Source organism: Pseudorasbora parva, chromosome 23, assembly GCF_024679245.1.
Source record: "Pseudorasbora parva isolate DD20220531a chromosome 23, ASM2467924v1, whole genome shotgun sequence".
Taxonomy (NCBI): domain Eukaryota; kingdom Metazoa; phylum Chordata; class Actinopteri; order Cypriniformes; family Gobionidae; genus Pseudorasbora; species Pseudorasbora parva.
Window position 1 is genome coordinate 4,946,917 of NC_090194.1, and position 15,696 is coordinate 4,962,612.

Sequence of the window (15,696 nt, forward strand, 5' to 3'; positions counted from 1 at the left end):
GCTACGGCAGTTAACTGTTTACTTCCGGTCGCTGTTGCGGTTTCAACAGTGGCTTTTGCTTAAAGTCCCTATTATAGTTATTAATTATTATTATTGTAAAACTTTAAAGCTGCAATTCCACAAACTTTTTACTGGTTGTGCCAACGGATCAATAAAATTTTAGCCTGATTTGCAGCTTTAGAATTGTACTAAATATTAAAAAAATATATAAAAAAATTATACATACACTATTATATTATTGTTTTTTAGAATTGTTATAATTATTCATTATACAACTTTTGAAAATAATATTTTACTGGCTATGCCAAAGTTACTATAAACATTTAGCCTGATTTGAAGCATACAAAAAATGCAGTAAGTTAAAAAAATTTATATAAACATATTATTGTTAATTAAGCACAATTTTACAGCTGCAATTCAGCTTTTATTTACTGAAATATTTAATAATTAAAAAAATAATAATGTCATCTTAAATTCATCAACCTCTATGAGCACCTTAATTTACCTCTTCTAGCATTTTTACTATTAACACGTTAACGTAATATTAAAGGATTAGTTCACCCAAAAATGAAAATTGTTTTAAGACGCAAGAATATGTTCAACAAACTGAAAGGTGTTTTTGGAGTGCGTCAGGCCAAGTTTGTCTTAGAGAAGTGTTTCTATCTTATTATGTATTCCACGGAATGAAGCTCATATGATTAAAGATTTCTGATTTTTAGGTGAGCGACTCCTTTAAATGCAGAAGGACATGACAGCACTCTGCTGTTGAACAGTGTAAAGCCTTCTTGAATCTCCAACGAGCTTCAACTCACATCAAGATAACACGTCTGGGAAAGTGGCTGAGCGTGTTTTACGCAGGATAATCCAATAAACACTGAAAGCTGCAGGCTTTTTCTGGATCTGCCTGGCTAATATTGGAAACCAATATTATATCAGTTCCACCAGGTTAAATATCATGTTACACACCCTATCAGCTCTTTTGGTTCAAAATTGAGCCCTCGTTTAACAGTTTTATTTAGATGCATGCAACAAGAACATGGTTCTTTCAAGCGATAACATCAAGGATAAAATCCCAGAGCGAACATTCATGGCTTCAGAGGAGAAGACAGTGTTGATGTAAGCTCGATTTTTTTCAGATACATATTAATGCAGATCTGGGAGTTCCTGTGGTGTGAGCCGCTCACCTCCCCATGTGTTGGCTAAAGGCAGGCCGGTGGAGAGAGGCAGGGAGGGCTGGAACGCGGGCTGCAGGTCCAACAGATCGTTCGGCACCTTCGGAGTACTGGAGCCAGACACACACCAAGACAAATGCAGAAACACACACGAATCACATTAATGTCTGACATTAAATGGCAGTCTAAGCGCCAAGCATTTCACAGTTATATGGCAAAGTCAAACTTGGCAAGTTGATTTGAAGTGCTTAAAGTGGAGACGTAGAGAGTTGAGGGGAAATTCACATGCAATCAATACTTTCTTCACAGCCAAATCCTGTCTGGGCAGGAATTCACACACTTACAGCACAAACAAGAGAACCAGAGCCTGATTTTAAACAACTTTTTTATTTTTTTTACGCAAAGCTGTGCAGTTTCAGGACAGCAGAGATTAATCTGATTTGAACAAACCCCTAACCACAAATATAATAGTAATAACGATGCTCGCCTTAGCAAGCATCCTTAATAACGCATGTCCCTGTTGCTCCCTGGATGACATCATCATTATAAGCACATACGCCTGTAATGTAATCACTGAGTTTAACTTGCCGTCATTGTGTAGTCCAGCATAGAGCCCTAATAAAACACTAAAAGCTGAAGATTGATGCCAAACGATTGCACATGTGCACTCATGCACCAACTGGGAAAATAATCACTACCAGCCGTGTATCATCAGAACAGAAAGAATGTAGAGCAATTAGTTCTGCCCACAATCCGACTGGCTGAAAAACATTTGAATGTGGATGTTTTTGTTTTTTAAATCAACATAAAATGGCATTTCCAGTGTTTTAACGTCAACATATTTACAAAATAAAAAATTATGTATTTTTTTGTACAGATTTTTTTTGTTATGTGTAACATTTCAAATGATATTCCACAATTAGACAAAAAGTTTACACATGCTTATATACACCCTTGTTCAAAAGTTTGGGGTCAGTAAGACTTGAAAAATGTTTTTGAAAGAAGTGTCTTCTGCGCGCCATTTAACTGATCAAAAGTACAGTAAAAATAACTATATAAAATATTACAATTCAAAATAAATGTTTTCTATGTATACGTTTTAAAATGTAATTTATTCCAGTGATGTAAAGCTGAATTTTCAGCATCATTACTTCAGTCTCCAGTGTCAAATGATCCTTCAGAAATCATTCTATTATGATGATTTGTAATCAATATGGAAATTGTGCTGCTTAATATTTTTGTGGGAAATGTGATAAATTGAATTCCCAAGATTATTTGATGGATATAAGGTTAAAAAGAACATTTATTTTGTCAAGCATTTTTTTGGTAACATTATGATTATTTTACTGTCACTTTTAATCAATTTAAAGCATCTCTGCTGAATAAAAGTATCCTGCCAAAACAAAACAAATCTTACTCAGCCCTAACTGTACATATATAAAGCTGTTACCTGTTAGCAAAGCTACTGGATGTGGAGAACAGGTCAATGGCTTGGGCGGTACTGATGGTTCCCGTCTCAGTGGAAACGGGAGAAGATGCAGTCGTTGAGGATATGGAGGGCTTCTTGGACAGTTCCTTCAAACGCTGCTCCTTGGTAATGGAAAAACCAAACAGGTTAATTACCTTGTTCAATGGGTATCCGCCGATATAACCCTAAATCTACACTCTTTTGTAGATGGCGTTACGCACCTTAAGTGCTTTTAATCGAGCCTGCTCCTCCTCCAGAGCAGCCTGCTTTTCCCTCTCATCAACTTTGGTGAAAGAGATACCCGTGTTGGCCAAGGAGGACACCGCATTGGACAGCGTACTGGCTCTGAGTGGAAAGACAGGCAGAGGATCTGATACAGTAAACACGCCACCGCTGAAAGCGCTAGGGTTGCATTAGTGGACAGCAGCGCTACTAGCATGAGCACGGAGCACATTTTTACTGCCTCCGATACAGGAACCAACTTTGACTCTATTTGTGGAAGTCCAGGGTCAATGTTAGCAAAGCATGCATTTTTTTTAACCTACATCCAAACTGCAAGTCATCAAATTCCTGTAAATTCCTCCTGTACAATTTACAGTTTAAACAACACCTCTGGCTGACTGTCCTAAAAGTATATACAACATTGAATAAAATAAGAAAATGAAATGGTTAATTCAAATAAATAAATAAATAGCTTATTACATGTGCAAAATATGAAAAAAGATATCTTCTAAGGTAAATGAAAAATGTCTAGATGGCAGTAATATACTTTTGTCTGCATAATACAATATAACACTTTCAAAATCCCCCTTACTTTGAAAAACTGCACAGAACTTTTAACCTGACACAAATATCCCTGAAACACCTACACACACACTCGGCACATCCAAAAGTCGCACACACTCGCTGAATGCAGAGCATGAAGAAAGAAACCCCCTCACATACTAGAAAGTTCAAAATGAACTGTTTGTAAATCACTGTACCTGCTGGCGGCTGTGGAGTCTTTGACCTTTTTCCCCTCTAATGAAGCCAAATGCTGCTCGAGGGCATCCAGAAGGCTACTAGGGGCCTGGAGGAATGGAAACATTACATTATCTTACAGGTCAGGACTAACAGACCAAACATTCACACGCAACACTTATGGACGATTGTTCAATTAGGGGTGTGTTCGACAACTTGAAATCTTTTCATTTCCTTAAACAAGGACCTAACTATGAACAACCTTCCAGTAGATTTTAGAATAAAGTTTTTAATGTTGTACTTATTAATGGTAATGATTTAAGGTTGCAATTTAATGGTCACATTTTTAAGAAAAGTTTTAAAGAGGTCATGACAGAACTTGAGGTTCTAGCACAAAAAAATACAAACATATATCTGTTGTCAAATACAATTCATTGTACTGTTTCTCTGCAAAATCTCCAATACATTGCCTCATTTAAAAAAAATATTCTGATGTCAAATGCTCCAAACAAACATAATCCTCAAATCCAAAGACCTTGTGTCAAAATACATGTCATGAGGTGATATAAATAAACTAGTATTATTATTGAAATAAATAAATGAAAAAAAAAAAATTCATTCCATTATACCTAAATAGAACTTTTTCTTTTTTTAAAATGTTTTGTAAAATGTTTGGCATGATAGTAATGACAAAATATTAGGGTGATTACAGAAATGATATATTATTAGTGATTACATATTACTAAATGATACGTTGTTCACAAATACTAAATGAACTGAAATCTGTACTTTTTATATATATTTTTAAATACTATACACACAAAAACAGATAAAAATACTACAGATAGAAATGTCACCCTAATTGGAGAATCACTACTGTACACAAACACAGATAGCATGCAACGGTACAAACCAAAGGCTTCGGACACAGAGAGAAGAGAGTGAGATGCAGGTACTTACACAAACTGTAAACTGAAAACGAAAGATAAGGAAAGATACAGAATATAAAGGTGGAAGTTTAACAGAGGCGTTTTCAGAGTATTTCAGAAACTGCAAAATAGTGAAGCAGAATAAAAACAAACCCAAAGAGCTTGCAAACTGAATGTTATTTTTCTTTTTAATTACGTTATTATTAACTGATCACGACCTCTGAATATTGAGGGATATTAAAGGGGATGTCTAATTCTATTTCCTGAATTTTGGCTCATAGTTAAAGAGTTCTCTCATGCTAAACATGACAACAAGCTAAAAAATATATATAGCATGATGAAGTATTTCTATTCCAAATACAATCCTTTGGGATTCAACTAGAGCGAGAGCAAAAGCGCACACGTCAACAAACTTCGTTCAGGTTATGGGAGCCGTTGGCAGCGCTGTCATTTTGCTTTTAGACCACAAAATTAACAGTGTCACTAAAGAAGTGTGTTAAGAAAGAGTTAAGGAAACAGTATGCAGTTCTGGGGCAGCAACGGAGTTCTGCAAGTGTGTTTGATTGTTCCTGGCATGAATGTTTTATAAACAAGGCCCAAAGATGGAGCGTTCCCAGCGCTAAAATATCCCGGTCATGAGTGGAAACTGCAGGCGGTGAGTGAAACTGCATCAGATGTCTGTGTTTTGTTGGCAATCCGCATATAAATGTAAGCAACACGAGCCAATCGTGAATCGAACGTTGTCCAGTGGCCTGTTGCACAAAGCTGGTTTCAGTTGTTACCCAGGTAAGTTTGAGATTAGTTTGAGCAAACTCTGGTTTTTCGGGCTCAAGAAGGTGGATTGGTTTTTATCAGTGTTCATCATCATGGTAATTTACACTACACAGGCTAACCTGCTCTGGAGCAGGTTTTATTCTGGGTTAGAGATTGCAAACCCAAACCCCAAAATTTTTTTTTTAGAAATAAAATTGTGCATCTTTTGGTGCTAATTATTTATTATATTTTTATATTATATGAATTATAATCACTTTGAATTCATATAAAATGTTCATATAAATATTATATTAATTGACAAGTTAGCCAAATTGTAATATGTGTATTCATTTTAGCTCTTTGTGAACCTATAATTATTCTGCATACTTCTTCAATTCACATCATGCATTGATATAGTCAGATATTCTTTAAGCTACCTTGTTAAACTATCGCTGCGGCAGCAGTGTTTATTCCTGCCTTGTAAACATATTTAATTTCATCGTAATTTTCAAAACGATCACTTAATCTTCAGAAGAGAAGTGAATCAAACGGACACTGTGATTGGTTGTTTGCCGCACGTGTCACACTTTCAGGCGCCTCAGAGTTGATCGCTAACTCTGAATTAAACCTGAGTTGGCAGAGAAAGTTTAATCCGAGCTTTGGATGGGAAACGGTTGAACTTGATCTAAACCAGGTTGGATTTATCTGGATTTGTCAACTCTAAACCTACTCTGAAACTCAGTTTGTTCAGCTAGCTTCATGCAACAGGCCTCGTGGATAATGCCATAATATATTTTGTGTGTGTGCTTATGATTATTTAGCTCCGCCCACTGCATGTCTCCACTACAACGGGTATGTCTTTTTTGTCTTTTTTAAATATGATCCAACTAAAAACTCTTAGGATATATTAAGGATGCAATCCTACTCTATAGATTATATATACTCAAGATTAACATGAGACTGGCAGAAAGTGTGTGTGTTATGTACCCTTTAATGATGATTCTGCCCTGCTGCAATCTTACAAAAAGTCACATTCTTTTTATATGGTCTCCTGAACACACACAAACATGTAAAACCTAGTTGTTGAAAAGAACGTGTAAGCTGCGTACAGGATCACACCTTTATGTGCTGTATGAATCAAGCATTAAAGACAGAACAGTTTCCCCCACCAGTGTCATGCAGAGATGTCCACATGCACCGTCCGCTAAAGGCCTGCGGGCTTGCAGCCGCACTGCACAAGCAAATTAGCTGCAGTTCTAGAACTCTCAAATGACTTTCATTCTACAACTTGTGTTAAGTATTAAGATTTCTAGGTAACTGCAGGTTAAGAGAGTTCTACAACACGCACTCGTTTAAATCTAATGTAGCCGTGCTAAGTTCTGCTGTGGAGCTCAAGCTGTGTCTTGCAGGAAGAAGGCAGAATGGCAGATAAGTACAGAAAGGGAAAGCTGACAGTCAGTAGGTTTTTCCTCAAAACCAAGACCAATATATTTGAGTCCTCACCTGTGACAGGTCCGGTATGTCCCCTCGATCGATTCCCACTTGCTGTAATGAGCAGGAAAGAGTTTTTAATGTGCGCCCCATGCGTATTGGCTCATTATATGAGCTGGGTTACATCATCCTACCTCTGCCACTTTGAGAAACTCTGAGATTCTCGTCATTCGAGTGAGGAATTTCTTATAGATGTCCAGGCCTTCTTTACACTGGGCTTTCTTCATGTCAAAGTACTTCTCTGCAGATGGGAAAAAGTATGAAGTTAGATTTGTAAATAGGTTTGCACTCCCAGTTCCCACCACATTTTAAGGGGGCTTGCTTGCTTCACTCTGTGACTTCACCAGACCGAGTTATGTTTGGCATCTGTCAGCACAACATGACCCGAAGCAGCTCTCACTAGCATCTCAGTCTCTCACAGAAACTCTCATCCAACATGTAACCACTGATCGAAGCCAACGGATGCAGCTGTACAGAGCCACCCAACACAAACACTGTTAAGTAGGGCTGCTCAACTTATCATTTTGAGATCGTTTTAACAAATACCGCACCAGCGATTAGAACTGCAATATGAAAATCTCATATTGCTGCTGCTTGGGTATCAGATATACAAAATAAGGTGGAATAAAAATAATAAAACAGCAGCTCTTCAAACAGGTCTTGCAAACACTTAGCTTGAAAGCAATGTCTTTTGATTTAATGGAACTGAACGAAACCTCTTTTGCAGACACAAATGTAACCGGATCTCTTTGCATTCACTTTTAGCTAATTTTGAAAGTGGACTCACTCGGATCTGGTTTTTGTGCACTTTAGTTAATTCAGTCCTGATTATGTTTCTGTTTGTGGAACCTATTCACCTGAAATATCATTTTCTAATGAATAAATATCTAATAAATTACATTTAAGGATATTAAAATGTGATTTTTTTTCCCCCTCAGTTTAATGCGTTAAATATTTTAAAGCAATAAATGTAGCATCTGTTTTTACTGTCATCCTTGGGCTTGTGTTATTTGATCATACTCATTCAATCAACTGCTCTAAAACAAGCGCGACAAGACAAAGAGAACGTGCTGAATGTGAATGTCCTTACTATGTGACACACACAATGCTCAGACAGACACACGCTATTTAGAAATTATCCAAAATCCCTATTTTGTCGTGTATTCTCATAAGAGCAGTCATAAATTTGTTAAATAACGTCTAATATGAAATTAAAGAGTTGTGAGGAAATTAGATGCGTGACAGAGTCAGATCCACGTCATGCTTGGCAGTGGCAGATCTTAAAGAGACAACAGCCTAATAAACCAGTTACTGTGATTCTGTCGTTCATCAAAGAACAAAGGCAACAGAGAACACTGCAGCTTTAGTAAATATTATTTAAATTATAATTTATGCAGTTAAGAATGTCTAAAGGTAGGAAGGCCACAGGTAAACATGACATTCATTATAATGGGTTTATGTGAAGATTGTTTTATGTTAACTTAAATTAAAAGTTATTTTTAAAGCCTTTCAATGATACTGTAATGTTGAATGGCTATCATTAATGTTTCATAGAGACATCAGTATTAGTATCAGTGACACTGGCCTTCATTCAAAAAAGATGCCATTAAAACAATATAAAACATTATAAACTATAGAAAAACATTTTATCATGAATAAAATGAAACGCAATTAATTACAAAAAAATGTGAATAATTTGATTGACAGCACTTATTTTTATTATTCAATAGTTAGTTACAAGGAAGAAGAAAAAACACTTTCTTCATTGCAAACATTACGTTTTTGAATTTTTTTATTGAATTCTGTGTTCGCAACATCATATTATCAATCTTTAAAAAGAAAATACGGTGACATTATATACTTTAATCGCACTCTCTAGCTAATCATCTCTTCTAGTTGAAATCAGCTGTGTTTTACAGCTCTAAACAGTAATGTTGGCCTTACTTGGCCTAAAAACAATTATGCCTGAGACTACTGATATTGTGCATGAAGGGTTTGTTTTATGAGCTACAACTTTCAGGCCATAAACAAGCCGTCATAAAACTGAGTGACATGTCAGGTCAGAGTCCTATGCAGCTGTCGATGAGTGGGTTAATATTTTGAAGTTTAAAGGTCTCTGTGACAGGAACTAACAGAAGAGATAACTGGTAAACGTCAATATGTAGGGCAGCCCACAGAGAGTTTTGAAAGCTTAAGTTGGAGAACAGCTCACCAAGCAAGTTGATGATCCCTTCATTATAGGCCGCGAACAGACGGATGGCGTCTTTAAACAGAAGCATGAATGCGGCGTTAATGACCCCGTTTGTGAGCTCATTGGCATTTACCTGCAGACACAAAAGCCAAACTCAATTTGGTTTGGGACGATTGCTGCAAGAACTGATAGTTAGGGGGAAAAAATTTAAATGGAAGAGAGCATTGACAAAAGGGCAAGCTTTTAGCGGACCAAAGCTGGTAGCAAAGTCTAGTTGCTGTCATCAAAACTCACATTGAAGTCGAGGAGTGCATCCATCTGGTTTTGGATAATGGGGATGGTCTTTAGGAGCTTCTCTGTGTTCATAGTTCTCATTACGCCTTCCGCCCTTAAACAACGGAAACGACAACCACACAAATCATTAAAAAGTGTAAATGAGAGAACTTCCCTTTAAGAAATTAGAAAACAGACATACCCTCGTTTTACTTTTGTGAAGTCAAAAGCCACTTGTCTGTATGAGACTGCCTTTTCGTTCAGGTAGCGGCTGTACCTCCGGATGAAGGTGGACATGTCATATCCTGCATGAAGAACAGAACATGTTGTCTTCTGAGTTCACACCGACCCTATCTAGAAATCTGTTCTGATTCTAGAGAGTTAAAAATGATAGTCCTAGATGTCTTAGTTGAATCATGGGCACATTATTTTAGTATGATTGTGACTCATTTTTATTGCTAAGAGGAAAAAACACTTCGGTTTCCACAGGGTTAGTATAATGCATGACAGCCTAGAATCCGCAAGCTTTATCTGACTTTACTACGCACGGCAGGTCATCGTGATGTGTACTTGTCTATGCCGCTTGTCAGAAATCAAAAAACTCAAATACAGGATACTATAAGATAAGGATACTAAAGAGCCAAAAGATACAACCCAAAAAATTATCACAAATATGGCTGGCCAATACATATTAAATATTTACAAAATATTTTACAATAATTATGCAAGTATGACAACAAGGAGAAATATTTTAGTATCATTTCTGATTTAATCCTCAGTAAAACCAAAGTTTCATTTCTGTGAATTCATTTGTTCAAACTGTGTCTGTCTTCATCTTTAAAACACTGATTCAATAATTTATTGCAGCACTCAAAAATGTCCATGAAAGTCCCTGTATGACATTTTAAATTCTCTTATATTTTTTACTTATATAAAAATTAATTACACATATAAATACATATACATATATATATATATATATATATATATATATACATATATATACATACACACATATATATATATTTAAAATGCTATAGTTGTTGTCTTTATTCTATTCATTTTGAATAATGAGGGTTAGGGTGGGGAAATGTTTCTATATATACACTTAAAAAAAAGTTATTATTTATTTATTTTTTGTGCAGATTTGTACTGTATTTTACTTGTCTTTAACATCATGAATGTTGGCCATTGGATAAATAAAATAACATATAATAGGACTATATAAAAAAATAATAAATAAAAAATGCCCATCAAAACCAAAAACTATTAAATGTAGGATTAAGGTGAAGTATTGCAGGGTTCCTGAGAAGGAACATCAGAGCCTGAAGTTATGGTATGGCTTGTCTTCTTGGTTTGGTAATCTCTCTGTTAAAATTATATATATAATTTGAACTGCAATGAAAATTATTGAACTGAAAGACTATCCCAGCATTCAGTCCCTGTACCAGCAATGCACTGAAAGATGCAAAACGGATTTTAATTGACCCATCGCATGCACTTCTCCCCTATTATGATATTTTGTGCCGGTATCAATCAGATTGTTGAATATGGATCAGTGACGCTCTAACTATTTTTGTGTTTGATATGTATTGTGTGATTGATTATGTGATGTATAATTTTATAATGTATCAGATCTGTTTAAATGCTGGCTATTTGAAGTCCACTTCAAATTTCCCTTGGAGGGACAGTAAAGTACATTTGATTTCATATTTCATTCAGTTCTAGACACTTTTAGAAAATTGGCCTAGTCTTTCTTGAAAGACTCTCCTCTGATTCCCCTGCTGCGTCCTGTGATTGCTGGCTGGCAGGCAGCTTCTTAACATGGGAAAAGCCTTGGGTAAATAAAACTACAAGTGCTTTATTTAAGCTGAAAGTCGGCCATGTTGCTGAACGGGTCCCAAAAGGGAGTTCAGGAAGAGAAGAGCAGACAGAAAAACAGAGAAATAGCGAGAAACAGGACCTAACGCTTCCACCGCAGACCCTCCAACACCACATCTGACCATGACTAACATTAAAATGATTGAACTGTGAAAACGCAGGAGCATGTTCAGCCAGCTCCTCAAATATTAATCACGTCTGCATTTGTCATAGGTTTGGTTGCTCATGAAAATGGATGACGCAGCTGCAATGTGTTTGGAAAAACAGAATGAGTAATGAAGTGTCGGGCTGAAAGCACCTACCTTGTAACCCGCTTTTGTCCAAAAAATTACTGAGGTTGAATAATGTGTTCCTAGAGGCCAGATATTGTACAAATCTCTGTCAAAATAAAGAACAGAGAGTTCTTGTTCAATTTATTCTGAAGTTAACCACACAATACAAATAAACAGTATTGTCAAAGCCACAACGGTAAAACTGATGGACTAGAGCTAGAGCCCTAAAACAAATCTGTGATCAAACACTGCTGAAAATACAAACGGATGAGGGATTAGTTTACCAAAAAAAATGTAAATTCTGTTTTTATTTACTCATGTTGTTTCAAACCAGACTTACTTTCTTCCATGAACACAAGGTGAACCCTGGCCACTCTTTTAAGTAAAATGAAAGTGAATGGTGACCAGGGTTGTAAAACGTCACAAAAGACACAAAGGTATTGCCATTTTTGAGACTAACAACCGCAGTTCTAATTCATTATGTTCTGAATCATTCAAGAGTGGCCAGGATATTCTTAAAATAAATAAATAATAATAATAATTAAATAATGCAATTAAAATAAATATAAATGACGTTTTATATATAAATAATGACATGTAATAAAAATAAAAATAATGAAATGTAATCATAATATGCATTAAAATGAAATTAAATGTAATTAAAATAATAAAATAAAATGAATAAAAAAATAATGAAATGTAATAAATGTAATATAAATTAAAATTAAATGTAATTAAAATAAAAAACTATGAAATACAATTTAAAAATAATAATAATTGTAATTAATATAATATAAATTAAAATGAAATGAAATGTAATTAAAATAAAAAACTATGAAATACAATTTAAAAATAATAATAATTGTAATTAATATAATATAATATAAAATGATGTTTTTGGGTGAACTATTCAGGAGTTCATCAGGCTAGAGAAATCAGGCTAAAGGTGGCGAGTGTGTGTGTGTGTGTGTGTGGGGAGGCTGACCTCATTGCCGTAGACCATAATGTGGTGAGTGGTGATGAGAGATTTGAACACGACCACCCAGCTGGTGTTGGTGGTGCGCTCGAACAGCGTGTCGGCCAGCTGAGGAATGTTCACATTCATCTCGTTGGTGCACTGGATCAGATCTGGAGAGAGAGAGAGAGAGAGAGAGAGAGAGAGAGAGAGAGAGAGAGAGTTGAAGGAGGTCAATGTGTTAATAATTCAAACTGTCACAGCGTTTGTATTTGTGCCCTAAATAACTGAAACCGTCTTGGCTCGTTGACATTTGTTAGAATCCTTCCATTCCAGACTTCCTCAAAAGACTTACACCGTGTCCAAACTAATGGTCAGCTGACGGGTTATGCAATGACAGATGATGATTCTGATATGAAGAGAGCAGGGTGGTCAGGGGTTGACAGACTCTATGATTCAGAAGTTTGTGGTCAGTAAGCTTTTTTGAAAGAAATTATTACTTTTATTCAGCAAGTGTTTCATTAAAGTGTTTCATGACCACCAAATCATCATATGAGAATGATTTCTGAAGGATCATGTGACACTGAAGACTGGAGTAACGATGCTGAAAATTCTGCTTCGCATCACAGGATTAAATGACAATTTAACATTTTAAAAATTCACAAATTTTATTTTTTGTTATTTTAAAATTTATTTAAAATGTGTTAGATTTTATTTAAACCAGAAATTAGGTAGAGAATTTTGTTTTGTATTATTTTTGTTGACAAAATATTGGTCAATCATTATTATAATACCATTAAGAAAATGAATGAAAACAGCATAATTTTTTTTGAAATGCCTTCAAAACTCACTGCCAGTTTCCAATGTAGTGACTTTATAAATTCTGCTAACCAAGTGAAGAAGCATCTGCTAAGGTGCCACAGCTCAGGGCGTGAGCGTTCAGCGCTGACATGGTGAGAGAGCGAGAAAGAGCGTGCGTGTGCGTGTGTGAGACGTGCATTGATATCCTGAGCATTATTAGTTCTCTGGCTGGGCTCCACAGCCATCTGCGCTCCGAGAGCAAGAGCAGGATCCCTCAAGGCTTTCTCTACCCCGCCGACACTGGGAGACTCATTCAGCGCTGCAGCTTATCATGCCATTCATGAAACCTCCCACAGACAGCGAAGGAGGACAACGCCGCCTCTCTCCACAGGGAACCAGATCTGAACGGGATTATATCATCGCAAACTTCTGGATTCAAATGACAGAGAAAACGATGAAAGCTGGTTTCCAAAACAGATTTTTTTTTTATGCAACTTTTTCCTCACATAATAATTCAGATCTGTTTCCCCTTTCATCTGCAAGTTGATACAAACAATTCTTTAAAAAAATAAATAAATAAAAAATCACTAATCTGACTTTCAATTGTGACTTTCTGACACAATTGTGTTAAAATCTTTAAAATGCTTAATCATTAAATAATACTTAATCATATGAAATTGAACTTTGTCAAACAAAGTGCTGCACAGCAGAGCTTTACTCTTAAAATGAAAACATGGAAAAATACTACTACCTTTTCCAAGGTCAAATTCAAGCACTTTCAAGGTCCATTTAAAAACTTTTTCCAGCACCTTACACCACCGTAACTTACATACCTACATAGTCAAAATTAGTATTTAGTGTTTTATCACATTAAAAGAGATAATGCTAAGCTCAATTTTGGCTGTTTATTCGTAATAGCAGAAGGACCAGATTTTTTTGAACCGGGAGTCTGAGCGGGAGGGGGAGGAGTCACGCATGGAAACAGACTGGCAGATCGTGAGCACTGCAGGTTTCATTTTAGCCTCCCCAACATTTTATTTCTCCATTTAATAAACAAACTATTGAATCAGATAGTTATTTGACTGAAAACTCTGCGTGTCACAAGTGCTTCAGTATGAGTTCATTCACACAGAGACATGCAGAACAGGCAGGATTCATATTTAAATAGTCTTTTTGTGGTTTAATATTCACAGGCACTAGTCTAATCACAATTTTCCGAGGATCTACATAGAAACCACTTCTAGACATGCTTAAATGAAAAGCCACTTCCACCCCTCTCAACAACCCATTTCAAAGACAACAGAGTAATTACACACTCCCCAACAAATTGCCACCCAATATTAGTGCATACGCAGCCTTTTGAAGTGGGAATGTGAAAATATGCTGCACAGTGAGCATGGGTGGTCTACAGAATGCCCTCTCTTTTACAGATAACATCCACCATTTAAACCTGCACAAAGGCTTGGCCACGTGACAACAAAAGACTTTTCAGAGCCAACACAAAACGCCTGTGCCGAGCACGAGTGCGCTGCAAGTGTACACGTCCATGGGGCTCAAGTGAAAGATCAAAGCCAGAAGACGACGTGGACTTGATGTTTGATGCCGTTATCATCCGACGCCAGGGTAACTGGACACCGTCGGCTTTACCCTACACTCCCTTATGTCGCCAACAGGCGCATTTCAGAGGAGAAATGAAAGATCTGTGGGAATCTTGCCCAATCTAGACCCACCCTGTATCTCCATCTCTCTGGAGTGGAGACAGACATGATCGATGAGCCAGCAGGGTGCATGCGCCTCCAATCATGCGATGGTCACGTGAGGAGAAACAAACCAGTCATGTGACCTGCTCTGCTTGAACATTAAAGCGTCTGACATTTTCCTGATACTCCACCTACTTGGAATAGCCATGTTCTTTTGACATTTTTTTGCGATCTACAGAAGAAAGAAAGTCAATATGGGTTTGAAACCACATAAGGATGAGTTAAAGATGGCAATCTTCAAGTTCTATTACTTTAAAATGTATTGTGCGCTTCTAAACTTAAGAATCACAGGTCACTGCTGTGGTAAAAACCTATTAATGGAGGAAGTGTTTATTTAAGAGTTTACCAACACAAAGTTTGAATTATGCAAAACTACATCAGCGAACAGAATAGCCACTTCCTTATGGTTACATAAGCTATTTGCATTTGAGTCAATGATATGACATTCATTTTGTCCAAATTTTTTAAGTTATTTATTTATTTATTTTTCCCTTCGTTTTACCAGGGTAGTCACATTGAGACAGTAGTCTCTTTTTCAAGTGAGCCCTGGAGTTAATTTAAATTACATTAAAAAAGTAAGTTAATGACTGCAATATACCTCTCCTGTGATGAACTTGTTTACAATTTTCAGGTTTGTAATAAACAATAACTGGTTTGGGGTCAGTATGATTTTTTTTCTTCTAGATTAATCTAGATTTAATTCATACAGTGAACACTATAGTGTTATTTTACATTTAGAACCAAATATATATTACATTTCTGATACTACAATTGTATTAATCTATGCTTG

General features: G+C 36.2%; 1 protein-coding gene across 17 annotated transcripts in view; it reads right to left on the reverse strand.

The window, feature by feature from the left end:
- The window catches only part of picalma (phosphatidylinositol binding clathrin assembly protein a), a 49,498-nt gene that overhangs the window by 19,481 nt on the left and 14,321 nt on the right, over window positions 1–15,696 (reverse strand). For 15 of the 17 annotated variants that reach the window (XM_067432518.1, XM_067432533.1, XM_067432532.1 and 12 more), the window contains 11 exons: window positions 12,376–12,518; window positions 11,421–11,496; window positions 9,440–9,542; window positions 9,259–9,352; window positions 8,986–9,097; window positions 6,908–7,014; window positions 6,786–6,827; window positions 3,624–3,709; window positions 2,862–2,985; window positions 2,623–2,762; window positions 1,185–1,282 (listed from right to left, as the gene is read on the reverse strand). In XM_067432518.1, coding sequence (XP_067288619.1) covers window positions 1,185–1,282; window positions 2,623–2,762; window positions 2,862–2,985; window positions 3,624–3,709; window positions 6,786–6,827; window positions 6,908–7,014; window positions 8,986–9,097; window positions 9,259–9,352; window positions 9,440–9,542; window positions 11,421–11,496; window positions 12,376–12,518 — 1,125 coding nt within the window. The remainder of the gene's footprint in view (window positions 1–1,184; window positions 1,283–2,622; window positions 2,763–2,861; window positions 2,986–3,623; window positions 3,710–6,785; window positions 6,828–6,907; window positions 7,015–8,985; window positions 9,098–9,258; window positions 9,353–9,439; window positions 9,543–11,420; window positions 11,497–12,375; window positions 12,519–15,696) is intronic. The other 2 variants (XM_067432529.1, XM_067432519.1) reach the window with 1 other exon arrangement.